This window comes from Oculina patagonica, chromosome 2 (assembly GCF_052425735.1).
Source record: "Oculina patagonica isolate OP01 chromosome 2, crgOcupat, whole genome shotgun sequence".
Taxonomy (NCBI): domain Eukaryota; kingdom Metazoa; phylum Cnidaria; class Anthozoa; order Scleractinia; family Oculinidae; genus Oculina; species Oculina patagonica.
Window position 1 is genome coordinate 15,052,017 of NC_135759.1, and position 19,066 is coordinate 15,071,082.

A 19,066-nucleotide genomic window follows, 5' to 3' on the forward strand; every position below is an offset into this window, starting at 1 on the left:
AAGTTCGAGTAAACTTTTTTCCAAACCATTTATCAGCTTGCTACAACACATCCACTCTTTGATCTGGGTGTTTTGTAATAGTCACTGACCTGAGGAGGCTCGAAAGGGCTTTAGCTGCGCCCCTGGGCTCACTTATTACCCCAAGCTTGAACTTTACCAAACCATTGCTTTGTTATTAAAACAATGGCCACAAGTGTCTAATACAGTAAAAACCCGCGAGTAAGAAGCTAACATTTAAGAACCTGTTAAGAACCTTTTTAGCCTCAAATTTGGAAACAGGTTCTTATTTTCAAATCTTTCCTTAAGGTAAATAGGTTTGGACAAAGCATAACTGTGCATGTATATCATGTCATATTCTAAATCATTAGTGCTTCATTTTTACATTAGCACTTATGTGGTATGCAAATTTTATGCAAGGAATAGGCTAAATACCGCTGAAAGCTCTATTAGCATCAATGTTTTTTCTTTAGAAAATAAGAGCCTCTTAAGAACCTGAATAGCTTAAATTTGTCTTAACTACCAATTATGTACGAACCTGTTTAGGCTAACCTGGAAAATAGGTTCTTACTCACGGGCTTTGACTGTACCTGGCCTGGTGTTGCGATTTTTTAAAATTTCCAAAACAATGCAATGTTAAATAAAGCTGAGCTTGATGGGGTATCATCCACAATAATAAATAAAAATCAATTCATTTGAGTAGAGGTGATATTTTACAAGCCTGTGCAATTGAAATGCTAACAGTGCAGTTACAACGGTTACGAACTGTCCAAGAAGTCTGTTAAACACAATAATTAGGGTTTCCGAGGGGGGAGGGGGGAGGGCTGGTCCTTGTTCTCCTTGTTCCCTTCCAAAATTGTCCTATGTTCCCATGTTGCTACACGTTTTCCATATTCGTTCCCCTTTCAACAAATCTACTTCCCACCTGTCCCCGCCCTCAATTCTCTCCCTAAAAAAAAACTTATAAAAGAAGAGTATAGATTGTATGTGACATTCTATTTGTGTGACTCATCATGATCATCTCAACCATTTGAGCAAAATTTACAATCCATCAGAGTGGGATGAGAATTGAAACAAACCTTTAGTTTATATAATAAAAATTCGTTCTCAGTCATTTTCAGGTCTTGTCACAATATATGACCATTCAGAATAAAAGACTTCACTTTAGGAATCTATGGGTCAGCTATGGTCTAATTTTTGCAATCTTCGGTAGACTCTGGGTCAACTTCTGGAATGTTCATAAGTCTTCAGAGCAACTTCAGAAAATCATGGGAATGTTGTGCGTTGAAATTAGAAATCTCCTGAAAACTGTTTTAACTTCAAAGATTTTTAGAAGACCTTACGTAAGTAGAATCATCTCTCCAGAAAGTAATAGGCCTTATGCATGCATGTCAACGTTATAAGCTCAAAATTCAACAGCTAGCATCGTTGGGGCAAATTACTATCAAACCTTTGCTCCCTTAACGACCCTTAAACTTGCTGCTTGGTGAAGTTAATTAGCAAGTTTTAAAAAATTGACTTTGGTGGGTTACAATTACTGGTGTCGCAGTAGTTATAAACAAATAAAAACCATTTTATTACATAAACTGCGGTTGTTTATTGGGATTTTGACCACCGAGAAAAACAGTATCACGACTTGTGTAAAATTACGATAGTTTTTTACGTGTGTTTGATATCACCAATCACGTGCTGACAAGTTTGCCATGTTTCAATGGTGAATGACCCAAAGTTTATCGATATTAAGTCCAAACATCTTCCGATCTTCCTCGGACATCTTCGGTAATCTTCGGAAATTTTCGGAAAAGATCGGAAAATGTTTGGAAACATTCGTATGACCTTAGGACAACATTTTAGAGAATCTTCGGGAATCTTCGGGAAATGGTCAGAAATCTTCGGAAAATCGTCAAAAACCTCGTTATTAGTAGGTTTATACAATAAACAAAATAATACATGGTTCCTTGGAACATCATGTTCAAATCGATATCGAGTTGAACACTCGAAGATATATCTCCGCACCGCCATGTATTATTCTCTATGTAAAAAATCAGAAACCTGTCATAAATCCTAACTGGTGGGAAGCATCAGGATTAATAATAATAAGACTATGAAGGCCTTACTCTGTTTCCGGGCTAAGGCCAGCGCCCTAGGCCACGTCGCTTCACGCTTTCGAAGTTTGCAATTCAAAAGCGAGGTTTGGTGTGAAACAAGCCAAATCGAAGTAAACATGCATAAGAACTATTTCTGTCGCTATAAAATCAGAAAGTGAATAATCTCTTTTCCACAGTATTGTTTAGGGTGAAGGCCAGATCGCCATTTTATGAAACTCATGATTTCAGACGAAATAACTGTCACACACATTTGTATAATGCATGATTTACAACATCAATAGATAAAAGTACCGTATTATCGTTTAAGCGCCCTGGGGCCCGTTTCTCGAAAGCCCCGAAAACTTTACGGGCCCGTAAAGCCATTTTAAATTATCTGTATTTTAAAAACAGATAAGCGTATAGCCCTGAAACTTTGTATAAAGGAAACCTCTGTGCATATGAAACATATCATAGAATTATACAGCTCTGTAATTATAAGTATGAGATTTTGCTACGGCTTTTCGGGTGCGGAAACTTTTCGGGACCTTCGAGAAACGGCCCCCTAGGCGCTTATTAATTTTTGGACCTTGAGAGTGGGCGCTCATTCGAGGTGGGCGCTAATTCGAGGTTGGGCACTTACTAAATTCTCACCATTTTTAACAAGTAGTACGCTTATTTTGCAACAAAAAAGGAAATAATAACAGAACGTGAAGATGTACCAAAGCTGAATTTTTGCTGATCCTTGAAAGTTTTTGTAAATTATTGAGAAAGCTTGGTCTTCGGAGTAGTCTCTTCGTAGTACTTAGTCAATTTTACACTTCCCAGTTTACTCCTCTCGTGCATGTCAATTTTTTAGGGGGTGGGAGTGGGCGCTTATTCGAGGCTGGGGGCTTAATCGAATAAATACGGTAGGTCATGTGATCCCTGTGACATAAGGAGGCCCTCATAAAGAGAGACATGATGTTCATATGCATATCAAATCTACGGATTAAAACAACTTACTTAGTAGTCGTTATCCGTTAAAAAAAAAAACAATTCTGACCGACTGGTCTTTAAATGCGATATTGCAAACAATGAGAATGATGCCACAACAATGATATAATATTTTTACAAATTAGGGGCCGCATTCTGCTTAGCACATGAAGCTACATAGGACTACATACCTTATATTCTCACCGTCAAACGTTTTGATCCAGAGCTCGTCCACGTGCACTGTGACAGAAAAAAAAAAACACATTAAGGAATTAAGAGAATGATAAATTCCTGGTACCTTTAAGCACTTTAAAATGTGCATACACTTTGTTCGATTTTCTTTTTGATAATTTTTATATAGGTGAATAATTCTGTAGCCCCTGTTATTATAATATAAATAGTTTTCAAAAATTTGTAAGGGTTGCTTTTGAAAATGTATGATGCCTGGCATACGAAACATTAATTCTAGTAAAATGCCTTTTTTTCATAATGTTTATTACCGCTGTTTTTCATATTTTAGTCATGACCTTTGACCTTATACTTTCAATTGCAATGTATTATCGAAGAGCTCATTCTCCCTTTGACCTCCTTTCGACCTTAAATCTGCATTGTGATAGTCTTAACACTACCATATATAGTCATAACACTAGAAGGACCATATTCTATTACAAAAAGTCGTTTACACGAGCAACATCTAGCCGACAGCAAGCTTGCTTGTCACCCTGCCTCTAGCGGCAATTTATCTTTTCGTTTACAATTTTGCCCACCTAGCCACATCAGTCCAACTGTTTTATTCTTAAAAATGGCTATTGATTACTTTTATTTTTTTTGCCTGATACTTACTGCAGATTTTTTGATTACTACTACTTAAAATTACAAGAGTCTGAAGAAACAAGAGGCCTACAATCTTCGGCGTTATTGTATATCCACAGCTTGCGAATGGAATTTTAAAATTTTCGCCTCGCTTATTGCTATTGTTAATAGTTATGCTTTCCAAAATTTGCATTTATGGCTGTGTATTTGTGGCAAAATAAGGTTAAATAGTTTCGCTTCGTTTAGTTGCGTTCGACGAAGGAGAACGCATACTAATCGCGTCGTTTGCCCGACGTCAGTCCCGCGGGATCTATGGTTCAGTCCCGCGGATATCAATCGCCTGATGCCATAACCGTTTGAGATTTTTTGGACTGCTACAAGTGACCTCGACCTCATGCAGGTGGCCTCAATCTCATGTGAGAAGACATTAGAAAGCAATTAATTGCGTCACATCAACGTCACAATGACATTAAGCCGCGAAGACAGCGCGCGCAAAAACAATTCAATTAAGTCGATACCGCTAGGCTGTAAACAATTTTTGCGTTCGACGGTAGGAGAACGCATCCTTATCTTTTGGTGGCGTGGTGGTCTCGTGGCTGTCCTGTGAGAGCCGTTCTATGTGTCGTTCTGTGTATCTTTGTATGCGGCAGATTGGCTAATTAATGACGTCACAGTTTCGTCTCAAGATACCCTGGGAACGAGGTTGATTCGATCTAACGATCTTCTTCGGTTTGCTTTTTCGAGTTTGACCTGTGAGTTGTGCTGGAAAATAAACGTTTCGGCTGTGCTCCCTTCAACAGCAGCAAAAAAATTTGCTATGCTGCCTGTGCACTGTTGGATTGAGATTGTTTCGCTGATAGTTTCCTAAAGTGATGTTGGACGCACGCTTTATGTTGCGCGCGCGGTCGTTTCAAATTTGTATGACGATATAAAAGTTTACGTTTGCTAGCCTTATGTACCTATCTTGGAACGAACGCACTCCCCTAATCTCTGATTATTACTAGTTTTAGTTTGTTTATTTTTATGGGTTTAAGTTTTCGACTCGCTTCTATCGCATGATTTTTACACAGAGAATATACAACTTCAACACTAAGAATCGGGTACCACCTTTGGAATGTAAATAAAAAAAATTGCATCTACGCTTTCATCAGAACTTCTGGTCCTTGATAGAACAGTCTTCGAACTATGAAGTATGGCCTGAATATCATAAATTCGCCTTTTTACTATGATCTGTACCACCAGCCGGTAAAATTTATGCAACTTTTACCGAAATTGGTCAAATTACTGCCTATGCCCTGCTCAGAGCGTAAAACGTGTTCTTGATCTAGAATCTGAGGAGAACCTCTGAGGCTACCCAATTATAACAAGTCAAAAACCGCGACGGCGAAGCCGAAGATACATGAAATGGAAAATTGATTTGCACTCGCTATTGCGTAGATTTTGTTGAGTGCACTATCGGATATAATATGTGAAGAAATTTGGTGCAAATCAATTTAAGACCTGATGATATGTGATATATTTTAGTCCTAACCAACGGCATGTATCCCGTTCGCGTGTCTTGCCACAGTTACCGACGCAAGGGTGGCCAGTGCATATTGCGTTTAGTACAGCTGCATTTTCACGACTAGTGTGCTAACTAGCCTTTACCCCGAATGAAAATATGGGCAGGAAACTAGTTAACTAACGACTAACAGAACGTACCTTTCAGGAAATCAGATCTTCTAGCCAAGCCAAAGCAAACTGTTCAAGACACTTGCTTGAACTGAGAGCAACTATTTGCCAATTAACTAGAAATGCTAATTAGAAAAAAAGTATCCTTGAATTTTAATTGCAAAATAACAAAGGCCGTACTTATCTGGTAAGACAATTAATGAACTGTTCAACATAATGTTCGCTAAGATGATAACATTTTTAAAAAAGGTTAAAAGGCTATAATATGTAAAAATAAAAACCGAACGTTTTCGACTTAAAAGTCGTCATCAGAGTTAATGTTTTTGCCGCGTAGTTTCGTATTTAAATGTTAAGTCACTCCCATGAGGAACAGATTGATTGGATGAGCCAGCAGTTTTTTGTTTAGCTCTGGCTTTCTTAAAGCGAAAAACAAAGCCTCCAGGAACTTGCGTTTTTGCCAGTTGTGTTGCTCAGTGGTTTTATTCCAATAATTAATTAGCTTTTCTTGTCTATTTCTTTGTTGATGAACAATGTCCGTATTGCTTCGGTAGCATTAAGCCTGGTTTTCACTAGCGACGCAAGCACAAACTCAATGATAACAGCTCTTATTTCTCCGTGAAAACGGCTTCGACTCAAGCAAAAGCACAAGCGCATTGCATTTTGATGCTTTTGGCAAGCACAATCACCAGGAACAAAATTTGTCCTTTTTGCGCGATCGCGCTTGTGCTTGCGCTTGTGCTTGCGTCGCTAGGGAAAACCAGGCTTTAGTTTTCTTTTTTTTTTTACTACAGCGAAAATACGCCGAGTATTCTTCGTCTGAGATATACTATAATATTAAATACGAAAAGTTAAATGCAGAACGCACAAAACAAAAGAAATCATTGTCCCTGTTCACTGTTCTGGTGGTCTTGAATTTATCTTACACTTGGCACACTCTATTTTGAAATATTATGCGCCAAATAGTCAAAGAGGGGGGCGTTGCAGACGAACAAAACCCCGGTTATATAACCGGGGTGTTGTTCGTCTGCAACGCAGGCTAAGTTGACTGTCGCTCAAAAAAAACGAGTGCGAGTATTCTAATTGTTTTAGTAGAAACTCTAAAAATATAGACTCCAATGAGGGAACATTTGGACTGCTTAGATATCAATAATAAAGATACAAAGAAACATAATGCAACAGCGTTTATTATTTCACCCTTTATATCTACTTTAGAAACTTGACTATAAAAATCTGTGATAAAAGGCCGCTTTAAATCTACAGAACTTGATGACGTTTCGACGTTGGCTGGTCGGAGTATCAAATCAAGTTATAAGTTCACACAAGAAGTTATACCAATTCTGTATTAATCTAAAACCCTTTGACATATGAATGACCACTGAGGTGTCAGCCGACGAGAACGATCTACCCCCCGTCCCCACAAAAGTATTACAATGTAATACTTTCTTCAGTTTACAAGTACATCGTTAGATAGCTTCGGACTCCTAATTCCTTTTAAAACCAAAACCGAACATATTAGGCAAAAATGAATGCCAAAGAACCAGGACAATGTTGTGGGTTTTTGGTTAGCAGCGTATGTTTTAATTTTATGTTTTAGCCTGTTTGAGTCTCTTTAGTTTGCAAAAGAGCTGAACTATCAACAATTTGGGAAAATCAGTGTTACCCTCCACCCTAAATTGCTACGATTTAGTTCTGGCTGGGAGATTAGAGGAAGACATCAAAAATAGCTAATGCGTTTCGGGAAAAACGCGCAGGCACCAAGACAGATCCACAAGAATTCAGTCACAATTTCGTGGCTATTGTAAGGCCTGACCCAATCGGCAAGACATTTACAAGGACCCGTGGATCCTTGGCGATCTTCTTATTCAACGCATGCATATGAACAGCAATTCTTTTGTAGATTGACTGAAGATGGTGCTTGTACAATTCAATGGAATCTCTCTGATAGTCCAGTGATTCTACTTCCCATGTTCTGCCGTCTTTGTTAATCTTCGGGTCACACACATAGCCTTCCCACAATGTCTGGGGATAAAAGAAAAGGTTTTGAATCAAAACTAGCGAATGTTTGCAAATACGTTGTCTTCTTAAGGCTGGTTCTCATATAATCTCCCCAATCGTTTCTGTAGCCTCTGTCACTTTTTCTTGCGACCTGGGCGATTATATGATAACATTACACAGACGACGGCATGGGACGTGATAACAAGCAAAGAAACAACAAAGAAAAGAAAGAAAACAAAAGAAAAGAAAAAAAAGAAAAGAAAGAAAAAAAGAAAGAATAAAAAAAGATAGCGGTAATAAGCAAAGAAAGCGGCAGGAGATGCGTTTAATTTTCCAACTTGGCACCTGCCAACCACGCGGCCTCAACTTGATTTCCGTTTCTATTTAGGTTCTCGCGCGTATGCGTGACATGACTTTAAACAAATACTCTCGTGGCGTATTTTTAACGGTCCTTTTATTAACGACCAATTTGCCACTGATGAAGGGCTATAAAGCCCGAAACGTTTGCTTTCTTATGAACTTTTTAGCACTTTTAATATACTTAAATATACTTAACCCGTCTTCTTCTTCTTCGTCTTGGTTTTTTTTTTGCGCCATTGGATCGTCGCACAACGCTTCACCCCAGTCAAGCACTGCCGTGACGACCGTGACGGCTAATTAGGAGACTGGATCCCACACACACACACACACACACACTTATAATAATCATTCTCGTCCCCATAGCCCTTTCGTTTCTCTTAGCCGGCTTAGCACGAAAAAAGGAAGGGCTCTGGGGTCATATAATTTTTTAAATTAATTCGTATTTTTTTGATTGGCTGTTTGGAACAAAGAATTCCTAAACGGAAGTCGAAAACGTAACGACTCTCTCATACATTCTTTTGAAACGTCATGTATGCATACATGAACACCGGAAGTCCTAGAATCTAGCATTGGAAATCCTGTGTCCCCAGAGCCCTTCGTTTCCTCGTGCTAAGGCTCAGCCGGCTAAGAGAAACGAAAGGGCTATGGGGACGAGAATGAATAATAATATTCTTACGTCATCGAGCAAGATGAGTCCTCCATTGCGCACAAGCTCCATGCATTTGTCGTAATACATCGGATAGTTCCACTTGTCTGCGTCAATGTAAACCAGGTCAAAAGTTCCTGTTTCGCCATTAGCAATCAGTTCGTCTGAAAAAGAAAACAATGAAACAAAATCAGTCTCTCGACGCTAATAGGCCATTTCCGAGTTACCCTTTGCCTCTGTTTCAAAACGAGTCTACGTGCGAAACCATTTAAATGAAAATGAGTTTGTTTTGCATGAAAATGGACCTGTAGGTAAAACTCATTTTCATATGAATGGGTTCGCACGTAGACTCGTTTTGAAACAGATGGAAAGGGTAACTCGGAAATGGCCCATTGAAAAGTCTGTGGGAGGCCTAGGGTGTGGGGTCTCTGTGATGCAGTTGCGGAAAGGGGGGAGAAAAAAAAGAAAAGCGAAAGGGCTTGAAGCACTTGTCAGGCTCTTGTCTTACCTTTTCAGTGCTAACCACGCAGGCTACCGTATTTTCTCGATTAAACGCCCCCGGCGTTTATTTCAAACTTGGCCCGATAGAGCCTGCGCTTATTTGATTCCAGGAGTTTGTTTAAGCCCTATATTTCTAAGAAATGATTTTTATTCATTGTTTTTGACAGCTATATATGTAGACATTATTTTTAAAGCATATTAAACCTTTAATAATTTTTAAGATGTTTTTTTTTCAAATACAGCTTGGAAACCCGGCGTTAATACGGGGCCCGGTGTTTAATCGGGAAAACACGGTATGCTTTATATTCCTGCCTAAGTCTACCTTATTATAGGAATATAACGAGGCATTTTAACAACGCGAACAAAATTTACGTGTAATAAAATTAACGCGAATTTAGGAAAAGTTCTGGTCAAATGCTTATAGTAAAAAAGTTAACATACATAAAATTAACGCGAATTTTTGAAATTCGCGTTAATAACATGTATCGTTAATTTCCTATAATAAGGTAACCTCAGTGCTTCTAATACACTCTCGATAATATAAATTTATTATAGAGCTAAAGATTTGTCTAGGAAACGACTGGAGTATACCAGCCAGTAGCGATCTTCACGGTGTTCAATTTATCGCCTGCCTTACGGAAAGAAATAGCGATTACACAGTTGGTTAAGGAATGGAAGAAAAGACCCCTTCTTATTTCTGTCAGCGTGCACAAAAGACGGTTATTTTTTCAACTTCGTATGGTAAAAATGCGAATGCGTTGTTATCTACCAGCTTGCACCGATTATAATTTGCGATTTCTGAAATACATGTGGTTGATAAGTAAGATTTTAATGAGAAATAACATCGCCATCGGCATGTTTGCCTGACTGACTGGGAAATTATCAAAAGCAAATTTCCCCAGTCATCTGCTCTCTTTAGATTGTTTTATAAACAATGGAATCGAATGCGCTTACGTTATAGCTTGCACATAAGCCGATCTGAAACCATCCCTTTAAAAGCTTGGGCATGAGACTGGCAGAGACTAACTTTGCTACATCACTCGATACTAATCCAGTGTCACTTTATAGCTTACCAAGTGCCTGGGCGGCGTCCTTCACAATAGACTTAATTTTGTGGCTAACACCAGCCTAGAGAAATAACACAAATGAATGGTTTATTTGATGGATAATTAAATCAGTGGATTAAGCTACTTACAGCGTACATGCAAAGAGGGCGTGCAAATGGGTGAGGGTGGCGTACCTAGAGCTGGCGACCGACCCTCACGCTTCTATCAGTTTTATCAGGTGCAAAAAGGTATAGATCTGAAGTTGTGAATGGTTTCCACTAATTAACCTCTTATTAATTAAGTTTATGTGAAGTCCTGTTGGATTTATGGCCTGTGCGCTTTGCACTTGGGTAAGAGGCACTAAATAAATAAGTTAAGAACATGGAAAGCGAGCAATACTGTACAATCCGAGCTGAGAAATTGACCAATCATAGCACGCGTATTATCCGAGACACACGGTTCAGTAAATAGTACATATTACACTTCTCAAAGGTAAGACCCCTGACTCATCCTGTTCGTTTTATGGAAAAAAGAATTGTATTTTCCCGCAGCAGAAGGCGTGGGACAAGTCAGGGGCAGAGCATGAAAAAATTCAGGAACACTGAACGTATTGTTTGAATGCCATTCTGCCTCTGTTTCAGACCATGTGATCACCTGCAGTTTATCTTCAAGGGGTGTATACAACTTAGATTTATTTACAGTTGTTTTTAACAGGCTATCCAGTCGAAGACAGATCTTACCTTTTCCCAGATTGGGCGGCCTGTGGCAACCCAGTCTTCTTTGAAATCTATTGTCACCATTTTTCCATCGTCAGGCAAAACTAGTGCAATGCTAAGCGCTGTGGTACCAGCAAATGTTCCTGGTAAAATGGTTTAGGATATCATTCACTTACAAAACAGTTAACTAAAGGAATTAGCTCAGTCGCACGTTTTGGGCAAATCAGAATCTACCTTATGCATGGAAATACTGGTAGAATTTGTGTTTTACATGTGAGAAACTGTATAAGATTGTGCAATGAGGGATGACATGCAGAATTTGATTGCATGAAAGGACATAAGTGTGGACAAGTTAAAAAAATTATTTCATATTTCAATTTCATCAAGTAAAATAAGGGCAGTTATTGACGGCTTTTGCAGCCTTCTGCAAAGATAATTTACCGAGCCGCCAAGCGGCTAGGTAAATATTCACCACATTCACTGACACTGAGGTGAATAGTTGTTTTAGTATATACCACACAAGTTGAGTAACTAGCGGACTAAAACATCACTTTCGGCAAACAAAGCGACGCACGAAGGCAGTTTGTTTCTCTTTAGTTGCTCGGAGGTGAATATAGTACTTTGCTAATCGCCTCCGAGTTAATCAACAATGAACGCGTGCGAAAAGCACTATTTACTTGTGTGGTACATACTAATTAATAATAAGTAATAATAGTAATAATTTGAATGCAAGATAACAAAGAGGAGATAACAAATTTTAAATTAAAGAAAAGCCAGAATGAAAGTTAGATCACAGTACCTACGAACCCAATGGCAAGAAGCCTGTACAAGATTATTATAAATGAATTTAAAGAAAAGAGAATTTTGTGGCAAAAACTCCTCCTAACAATTATAGACAGTTGCACCTTACCCACTTCAAGCACCTTTTTTGCTCCAATTGCTTTTGCAAGTTGAGTGATAAAACTTGTTTGGTCTGCCTCTGTTGCCTTTGGTGAAAAATCCTTCAGTTTCTCACAAATAACCTGAAACCAACATACAATTCATTCTATGCTCATGAGTGCATTACTGTAGGAGCAATATCTGGGAGAAAAGTAGGCATGACTTTGAAAACACTTCTTGGGAAGAAAATAACGAAAAACTATAGTAGGAACTCGCTACCTCAAACTCAAAAAAGGCAAAACCGCAAAATTAAACTCTCCAAAAATTTCCGCGCCACAGGGTTTCTCGCTTTCCTCTAATAGAAGACTTAAAAAAAAAACAGATGAAATCGAAGCGTCGGAAGTCCTTTTTGAGGCAGTAGGGAGCTTCAGATCGGAGTACGAGTACGACTTTTGGATTTTAATTTCGTTCCGAGAGCCCTCATCCCTCCCTGTTGCTGAACAGTTGAAAAGGAGACTATCATTACGAGGTTGGTATAAGATGTGATAATCAAAAGCATAAGCACCAGGTTTGAAAAGTCGTACTCGTACTCAATCTTGTACACATAGTCCGAACTAAAGGTATCCTATTAGCTCCTATTGACTCTCTTGCGACTCTTCTAACTGAGTTTGAAAACAGTCCTGTTTATCAAAAGCTTTCTTCGACCCAGAAGGCGAGTGTTTTACTAATAGCGTCGTCGAGGAAAATTTGTATTTAATACTTTCCACGATGTTGGCCCCGGCGACATTTGGCGCGGAACGGAAGGAAAACGTGTCGTCAAAAGCAGGAATTACAGATCTAGATCTTGTCGGATTCTTGATGCCCTTCACGGGCATGAGGTCAAAAGATGTTTATGGTCTTCCGTTTCCATCTTCATAAACACTTTCTCAGGTTTTTTGGTTCAAGGAACACATTTCTCTTGCATCCCGTTTTTTGACGTGACTGGTCTGATTACGGTTTTCTCGATGCCTTTTGCACTTGACAATGGATATATTTATTGATTAAAAAGCGATATAAAATACACTCAATTCACACCGCAAAAGCCTGTTCCAGGCGTTCGGTAAGTTTAAGAGCAGCGCGAAAAACGGCGAGCGAAAAATAAGGGGGAGGGGTTTGGAGAAAAAGGCTTTCACGCCTTAGTCCCCTCGTCATTTCTTCGCGCTAATCCCGTTTTTCGCGCAGCTGCGAACTCATGGAACAGGCTAACACCGCAAAATCAGTCGGCCTCGATAGTTCCTTTCTTTGTTCGCGCGTCTCGCCCCAGACTTTCCACGGTCATTTTTCCACTCTCGCTTTTTTCGACTTTTTTCGCTTGTTTACAAGCAAAAAGAAGGAGAATAGCCAGGTGGTGTGCGGCCTATGACCGCACTGCATGCTGGTATTTGTGTCGTTTGGAGCTCATTTACTCGTGACCGCCATCGCGTGAAGATGTCTTGCGAAGATTGAAATGACCACAATTTGTTCAAAATATCGCTGATTCTGCGAGTCCTTCGATTGAAACATGCTTCCGATATGTTACTGATCTAAGGAATTAGCGTTTTAATCGGAACTGACCGTTTGGATTCGAAAACCATTGGTTTTGGACGTCTGAATGTGGTATCTACGACTGCTGCTCATCGACCATTTTGCAAGCCAAGGTAAGCAAAAATTATAAATGTACCCAACGCTATTACGCTGTAGCTTTCCTGACCACTGGAAACAAAAAGAATCAAACGTATTTTTCTTATCCGTAAAATCATCAGTGATAAAGTAAAACTGGTCGCTGTGCTGCATATTGTCATGGTTTAATGCACACAGTTGTCTGTGCATCTAATAGTGTGTGCTCTTAAAAATTAGTTTTGTTTGGAGTTTTGCCACTAAGATGAAGATAGAAACTAAGTGGACTAAAAAAAAACTAAAAGAAAGATTATTTCCTTGGCAGAGATATCAGTGGAAGCTCTACATACAGTCTCTCATAGCCAGAAAATTCATCAGCACACTCCATTCATGCATCATATGTTATGTAGCATTGGTGTACAAACTAGACCAAGGAAAATGATTCTGTGGCGATAATGCATATGGTCGTCAGTTATTGACAAGGTCTTTCTCGTTTGATTAAATTTATTATCATTATCATTGGGGGACTAGGTGCTATACTAAATGAAAGTCTTGTATTAGACCAAGGAAAATTATAAGGAAAATTTAAGCAGCAGTACAAGTAGTTGTCTACCTGCTAAGATGGCTGAAGGTCTTTGTTCATCGACTAATTACAGCTAATGATTAGATCTTTCACCTTATTTGTTGAACAGCTGGCCCTGGTTGTTCAAAGGATGTATAATCTCAGCACTTTTATCCGCTGCATAGTGATTTATCTTGTGGATAGCATTATCCACCCATTGAACCGGTGTCTGATATTTGCAGAATGCAGAATGCAGACTAAGAAAATAATTTATATTGTGTTACCTTTACCAAAGTGATATTTAGGCTAACCAGAGTGAAAAGTAGGCTAACCGGAGTGTGCAGTAGGCTAACCCGAGTGAAAAGTTTACTCCAGTTAGCCTACTACGCACTCCGGTTAGCCTACTATACACCCTGGTTAGCTTTCAATAATAGTTAAGGTAACACAATATATTTTGCAAACGTCAGACACCGCCTTTGAACAACAGGGCCCTGGTTGTTTAATGTTAGCTCAAGCAAACTGTTGTGAAAGGCCCTCACCTTATAAACATAAGAGTATCTTTGCTCTTAAAATGTGAGATTGTGTGCAAATAGATGCATTGTGTTAGGGGCCTTTACATAGTTTACTTTCCTTTATAATCACTACTGCACTGATTTCATAACTGCTATAATTTTGTACTGAATAAAGTTATCCACTTTTCTATTTTCAGAAATATGAAAACGAAAATGTCAAATGATGAGGCTTGCAGAAGATAACTTGGGAGGCAGTAGTTCCTCTTTATCATTTTTTAAATAACAAAGTTTGAGCACAAGGATATGGCCAGCAAAGGTGGACTGACCAGTAAAACATTTTAGTGGCACACTGTGTGACAAGCAGCCACAAATAAATGAAATCACTGTAAGAGGTTGTTGAAAATAAAACATGCAAAGAACCATGCAACTTTGTGTCATTTACATGTATTTAATTCTTGCAGACCAGATCCTAGATCTGTTGCTCAAAGCTTGATAGAATAATTTGATTAGATAATTTTGGAAAGCCATTTTAACAGTGATGAATAAAACCCATTTTGATCCTCATTAAATTTCAGAACAATTTATTGAGAGGGGTCTGAAGGGGTAAAATGGAAAGTGAGATTTAAAAATTTTCACTGGGAAAAACTGATTTGGGTCCCTGGTACTGGGAATCACAAATATCAATAGAACTGGGATTTGGAAAATAAGAAAACAATACGCTGAGAAATGGGATTTTATACCCCCCCCCCCTTTTCAGAAACCTCTATTAAACTTCCCATTCTTTTTATGAACCACAATTCAAGTCCTAGTGAAAACAAACATGGAACACCACAATTTAATATACCTTTGGTGTACAATCAAAACACTGATTTTCAAGCAGATGACATTAGTAAAACCTTTTCAATATCTCAAGAGGTATCATTTGACCAGAATAAAACCAAGCTGTCTGACATAAATGTAAGACAAGAAAGCAGTTTCTTAGAATGATTTTATTTAGCCCGTGAAACATTTTAACATTTAGTAAACAATGTCTAGTCTATCAACTAACAGGAAAAGACTGAAAAAGAAACCTAGCGATTATTTATTTATAAACAAATTTATATGGCGAAAACACAGGACAGTCTTTAACAAGACCTGAAATTGATTATAACACATTTAAATCAAAGCAGGCTTTGTTTTTGCGGTACGGTGACCTGACATCACCGTCTTTTAACGAATAAACAAAAGCTGTACACATCGTCTCAAAACAAAAATATTGTCAATTTCTAATGCAGTTTGTGTTAAAAGTAGAGGGGTGCGCTGGGGTGCGATCCACTCAATTAGTCGGTCTACTCTTCAGGAATATCTTGGTAATCGTTTTGGAAAAGTGGGCGCCAGGAATAGTTGAAGAGAGCCATCAGAGTGGAGTGTACTTCGCAGACGTTCGGTCAAACGAAATTACGTGCTATTACTCTTATAACATGATACGATACCACAAACGGTGTTTACAATCATTAGCGTCTTCTGGAGATGTAGGAAGGATTTTGCTTTCCATTGAATTCCTTTGTGGCATGATAAGCTTTGTAACAGCGACAAAAAATGACTTCAATTTTCGTCTTCGAACGTCGCCTCACGATGTGAAAGACCGCCATCTTGAAAATGTGTAACAATAATGCACCGCGATCGTAGGCCGCACACCACCTGGAGAATAGCAGTTATGTGGGGTATAAATCTGGAATCGAAAGGAATCACATTCTTGTTAACTCTCAAGGGACTGTTTTAATTTCTCAAGGGAATACTTTCCGCTGTGGGTGATCAAAGCGCGTGACTTGTAAAGTGTCACTCTATAGTTTGCTTCAGCACTTCCGTTCTTGTAGAAAAAACGTGACTTGTCAAAATTTACAAACGTTATACTATAACAATCAAAAACGTGAGTAGCCCAAATCTTACGTCACATAACCAATTAAGAATGTAAGGGGTTCAGCGCTCGAAGATAGCGAAGTTTAAAACGATTAAGAACGCAATTTGTACTGGTACAAGTCTTTAGGCGCTAATATTAATTTAACCTAAAACGATTAACAACGCAAATTTGTACTGGAACAAGTCTTTCACACACTAAAACGTTGCTAATAGTTAACCAAAGGGAACTCATTTCGTGACAATTGATTATTTCTGCTGAGTTGCACAATTTAGAATTGCAACATCATTAAATGTGTTAAGTGATATTTACAAGTGTTTTTGTAGCCTGTTGTGAAATTACTTCCGGTGGAAACAGTAAACGCTAAACCTTTTTGCTTCTGTTCAGAAGTTAATGCATCGCAATTAGAAAAATAAACAGCAACTGTTTTACTGGAAATGTAGTCGTTAGAAATGGCACGTGTAGCCGTAAGGTAAAGAATAACGCGAGTAGAAGCGGTTTTTGGTAATATCCAAACGAAAATTTACTTCTCAATGTGAGCTAATGTGGGGTTAAGATTGCGTGACGAGACAAAAGGTAACTCTGTCGTGCGTAACCTTTATCGGGAACCCTGCATTAAGCCGAGTAGAAATCTTCCTAACTCGAAAGGAAACAACTATTTCGATTAAAGGCAAACGTCAAAGTTTACCATTTTTAACCAAGCCAAAGTATATGAGTCGCAAAGCACCCAGCCGTCGCGACTGACAAATAGAGCATTTCCTCCGCGAAAATAAATAAAATGCTTGAACTGAAAGACGTTTGAATTCTTCCAAAATATGTTCGAACAACAATGCCCAGGATAAACCTTCTACTCATACTAACTTCATGCAAAAAAAGTCGATATCTCGAAGAGATCTTTGATTTGTTACTTTCACGCTCCATGGACCAAGAAAGTGGGATTGCTCGTTGTTTATTGCTAATGCAAATACATGAGCAAGCAAGCAGAGCGTGACCTGTCTGCCATCTTGGAAAAAGCAAGAAAATCCGTCTACATGCCTTATCTCTTTGCTTGCTTCACAAGTGTGAACATCGCATGCGCTTGTATTTGCGTTTTCCGTCGTACGTTTAAACCAGGCTTATGTTGTTATGCTTATGTCATTCAATGTGTTCTTGCCATGTTGTTATGTTGTGTTGTTCACACTAGTGTCATAAAGCATCAATTGTGTTGCGTCGTTTTGATTCGAACATGTTAGTAGAGTTAGTATTGAACCATGCCTAAGAATAGAGGTCCCCTGTTTTATAAGTCAAATGAGTCTATGAGTCAAGGTGGTTAGTTCCACTCTGGTTCGCTTGCAGTTAGCTTCTATTTGTAAGGATGTAAGGGCAACACTATTTCAAATTAATAACTCTAATTGAAGATTTACACATTGACTCATGACTTCTCATTGACTTATTTGACTATTTGACTCAAAAGAATTACTCTCCGAAGAATCCCCATAACCGCTGCCGTGACACCTGCAGATTTCCACTCCAGTAACTCGCCTGCGCGAAGCCTGAATAGCGCTCTGGGAGCCTGTTTACGGTTGGCTCTTAATAATTACTGACCCTCCTAAAATCCTATAACCGTCTTTTGTTTTCTCTCTGCAATATATCGACGATTGCAGTCATGAACCAAAACATCAGTGTGGAAACGATTGAAATCGTCGATGCAATGCAGAGAGCGAAAAATAAGGTTTAAGGAGGGTCAATAATTATAACAGATAATTACTTCGGCTCACAGTATAATTGGGTATATTGCAGGCAGCTGAGGCCTGCGGCCTATACCCAATAATGCTGTGAGCCGAAGTGGTAATGGTAACATTAGTTGACATTTTATATATACTTTCAGCCCGCAGCTTTCAGTGTGCAATCTGCCATCTGCAAATGTCAGACACAGCCGTGACAGCTGCCGTGACAAGTCACAATAAATTCACGGCGCTTGATCAAAAATATTGCAGAAGACAATATTACAGATCATTTATTTTTTCCTTATAATAAAACATCCACCTGCCCCACCAGGCAATCAAGAAGTATTTAAGTACTTGTTACTTACCTTTCGCAGTTCCGTGACTGCGTGGTGCTCTGGCGATGAGTGCTTGGCGACGTATTCTAAAAATGTCTTCAAGCCTTCGGTCTTTTTAAATTCTCTACCAGGCCTTTGAATATAATCGTCTGCATATCGTCGCGAGCCGTGCAGTTTACCGAGAAAGTAACCAACAGCTAGCGACGAGCACACTGCGGCACCAAGTACTAGAGCTGTGTTACTGCAGTTCATTCTTCGGTAATATTCCTGCTGTTCGCAGTCACACCAATTCTAAATTTTACCTCTTTACGATGAGGGTAATGTTGCATGACTTGCGTAATGGCAAGTAATTATGCGGATTGTAATATATGCCAGGAGCCATATTAAGTCGGGGTCAATGGCTCCAGTACGTATACATAGAGGTGGTGAATGGTCCCTAAAAAAACGGTCACGCAAAATTTTAGCCAAATTTCAGGGGTCTCGTCGTCTCGAATTTTTCTTTGACGCCTTCTCGGAGTCTCGATTTCTTTTGCAAGGTCTCGGGTTCGCAGAAAGAAAGAAAAAAAAAAAAAAACAGACTAGCCGTCTCATAAAGTCTCGCATTTACCATTCGACACCCCTATACATGTATGCACAATGACAAAGAATTGACCTGCCTGAAAAGCGCTCCCTTTTGCCTCACCAATTTGCAAAAGCAGCCGCTCTTTGTGGCGGGCTCGACTACGATAACAATCAA

At 39.0% G+C, this 19,066-nt stretch overlaps 1 protein-coding gene across 1 annotated transcript; it reads right to left on the reverse strand.

Moving 5' to 3' along the window:
• Positions 1-6,740: 6,740 nt before the first annotated feature.
• On the reverse strand, positions 6,741-18,621 carry LOC144643132 (uncharacterized). The gene is made up of 6 exons (XM_078502296.1): positions 18,361-18,621; positions 11,715-11,826; positions 10,829-10,947; positions 10,116-10,170; positions 8,572-8,705; positions 6,741-7,559 (listed from the first exon to the last, which is right to left on the reverse strand). Exons 1-6 carry the CDS (start codon positions 18,580-18,582, stop codon positions 7,320-7,322), a joined length of 882 nt encoding a protein of 293 aa, XP_078358422.1. The 5' UTR covers positions 18,583-18,621; the 3' UTR covers positions 6,741-7,319.
• Between the last annotated feature and the right edge of the window lie 445 nt (positions 18,622-19,066).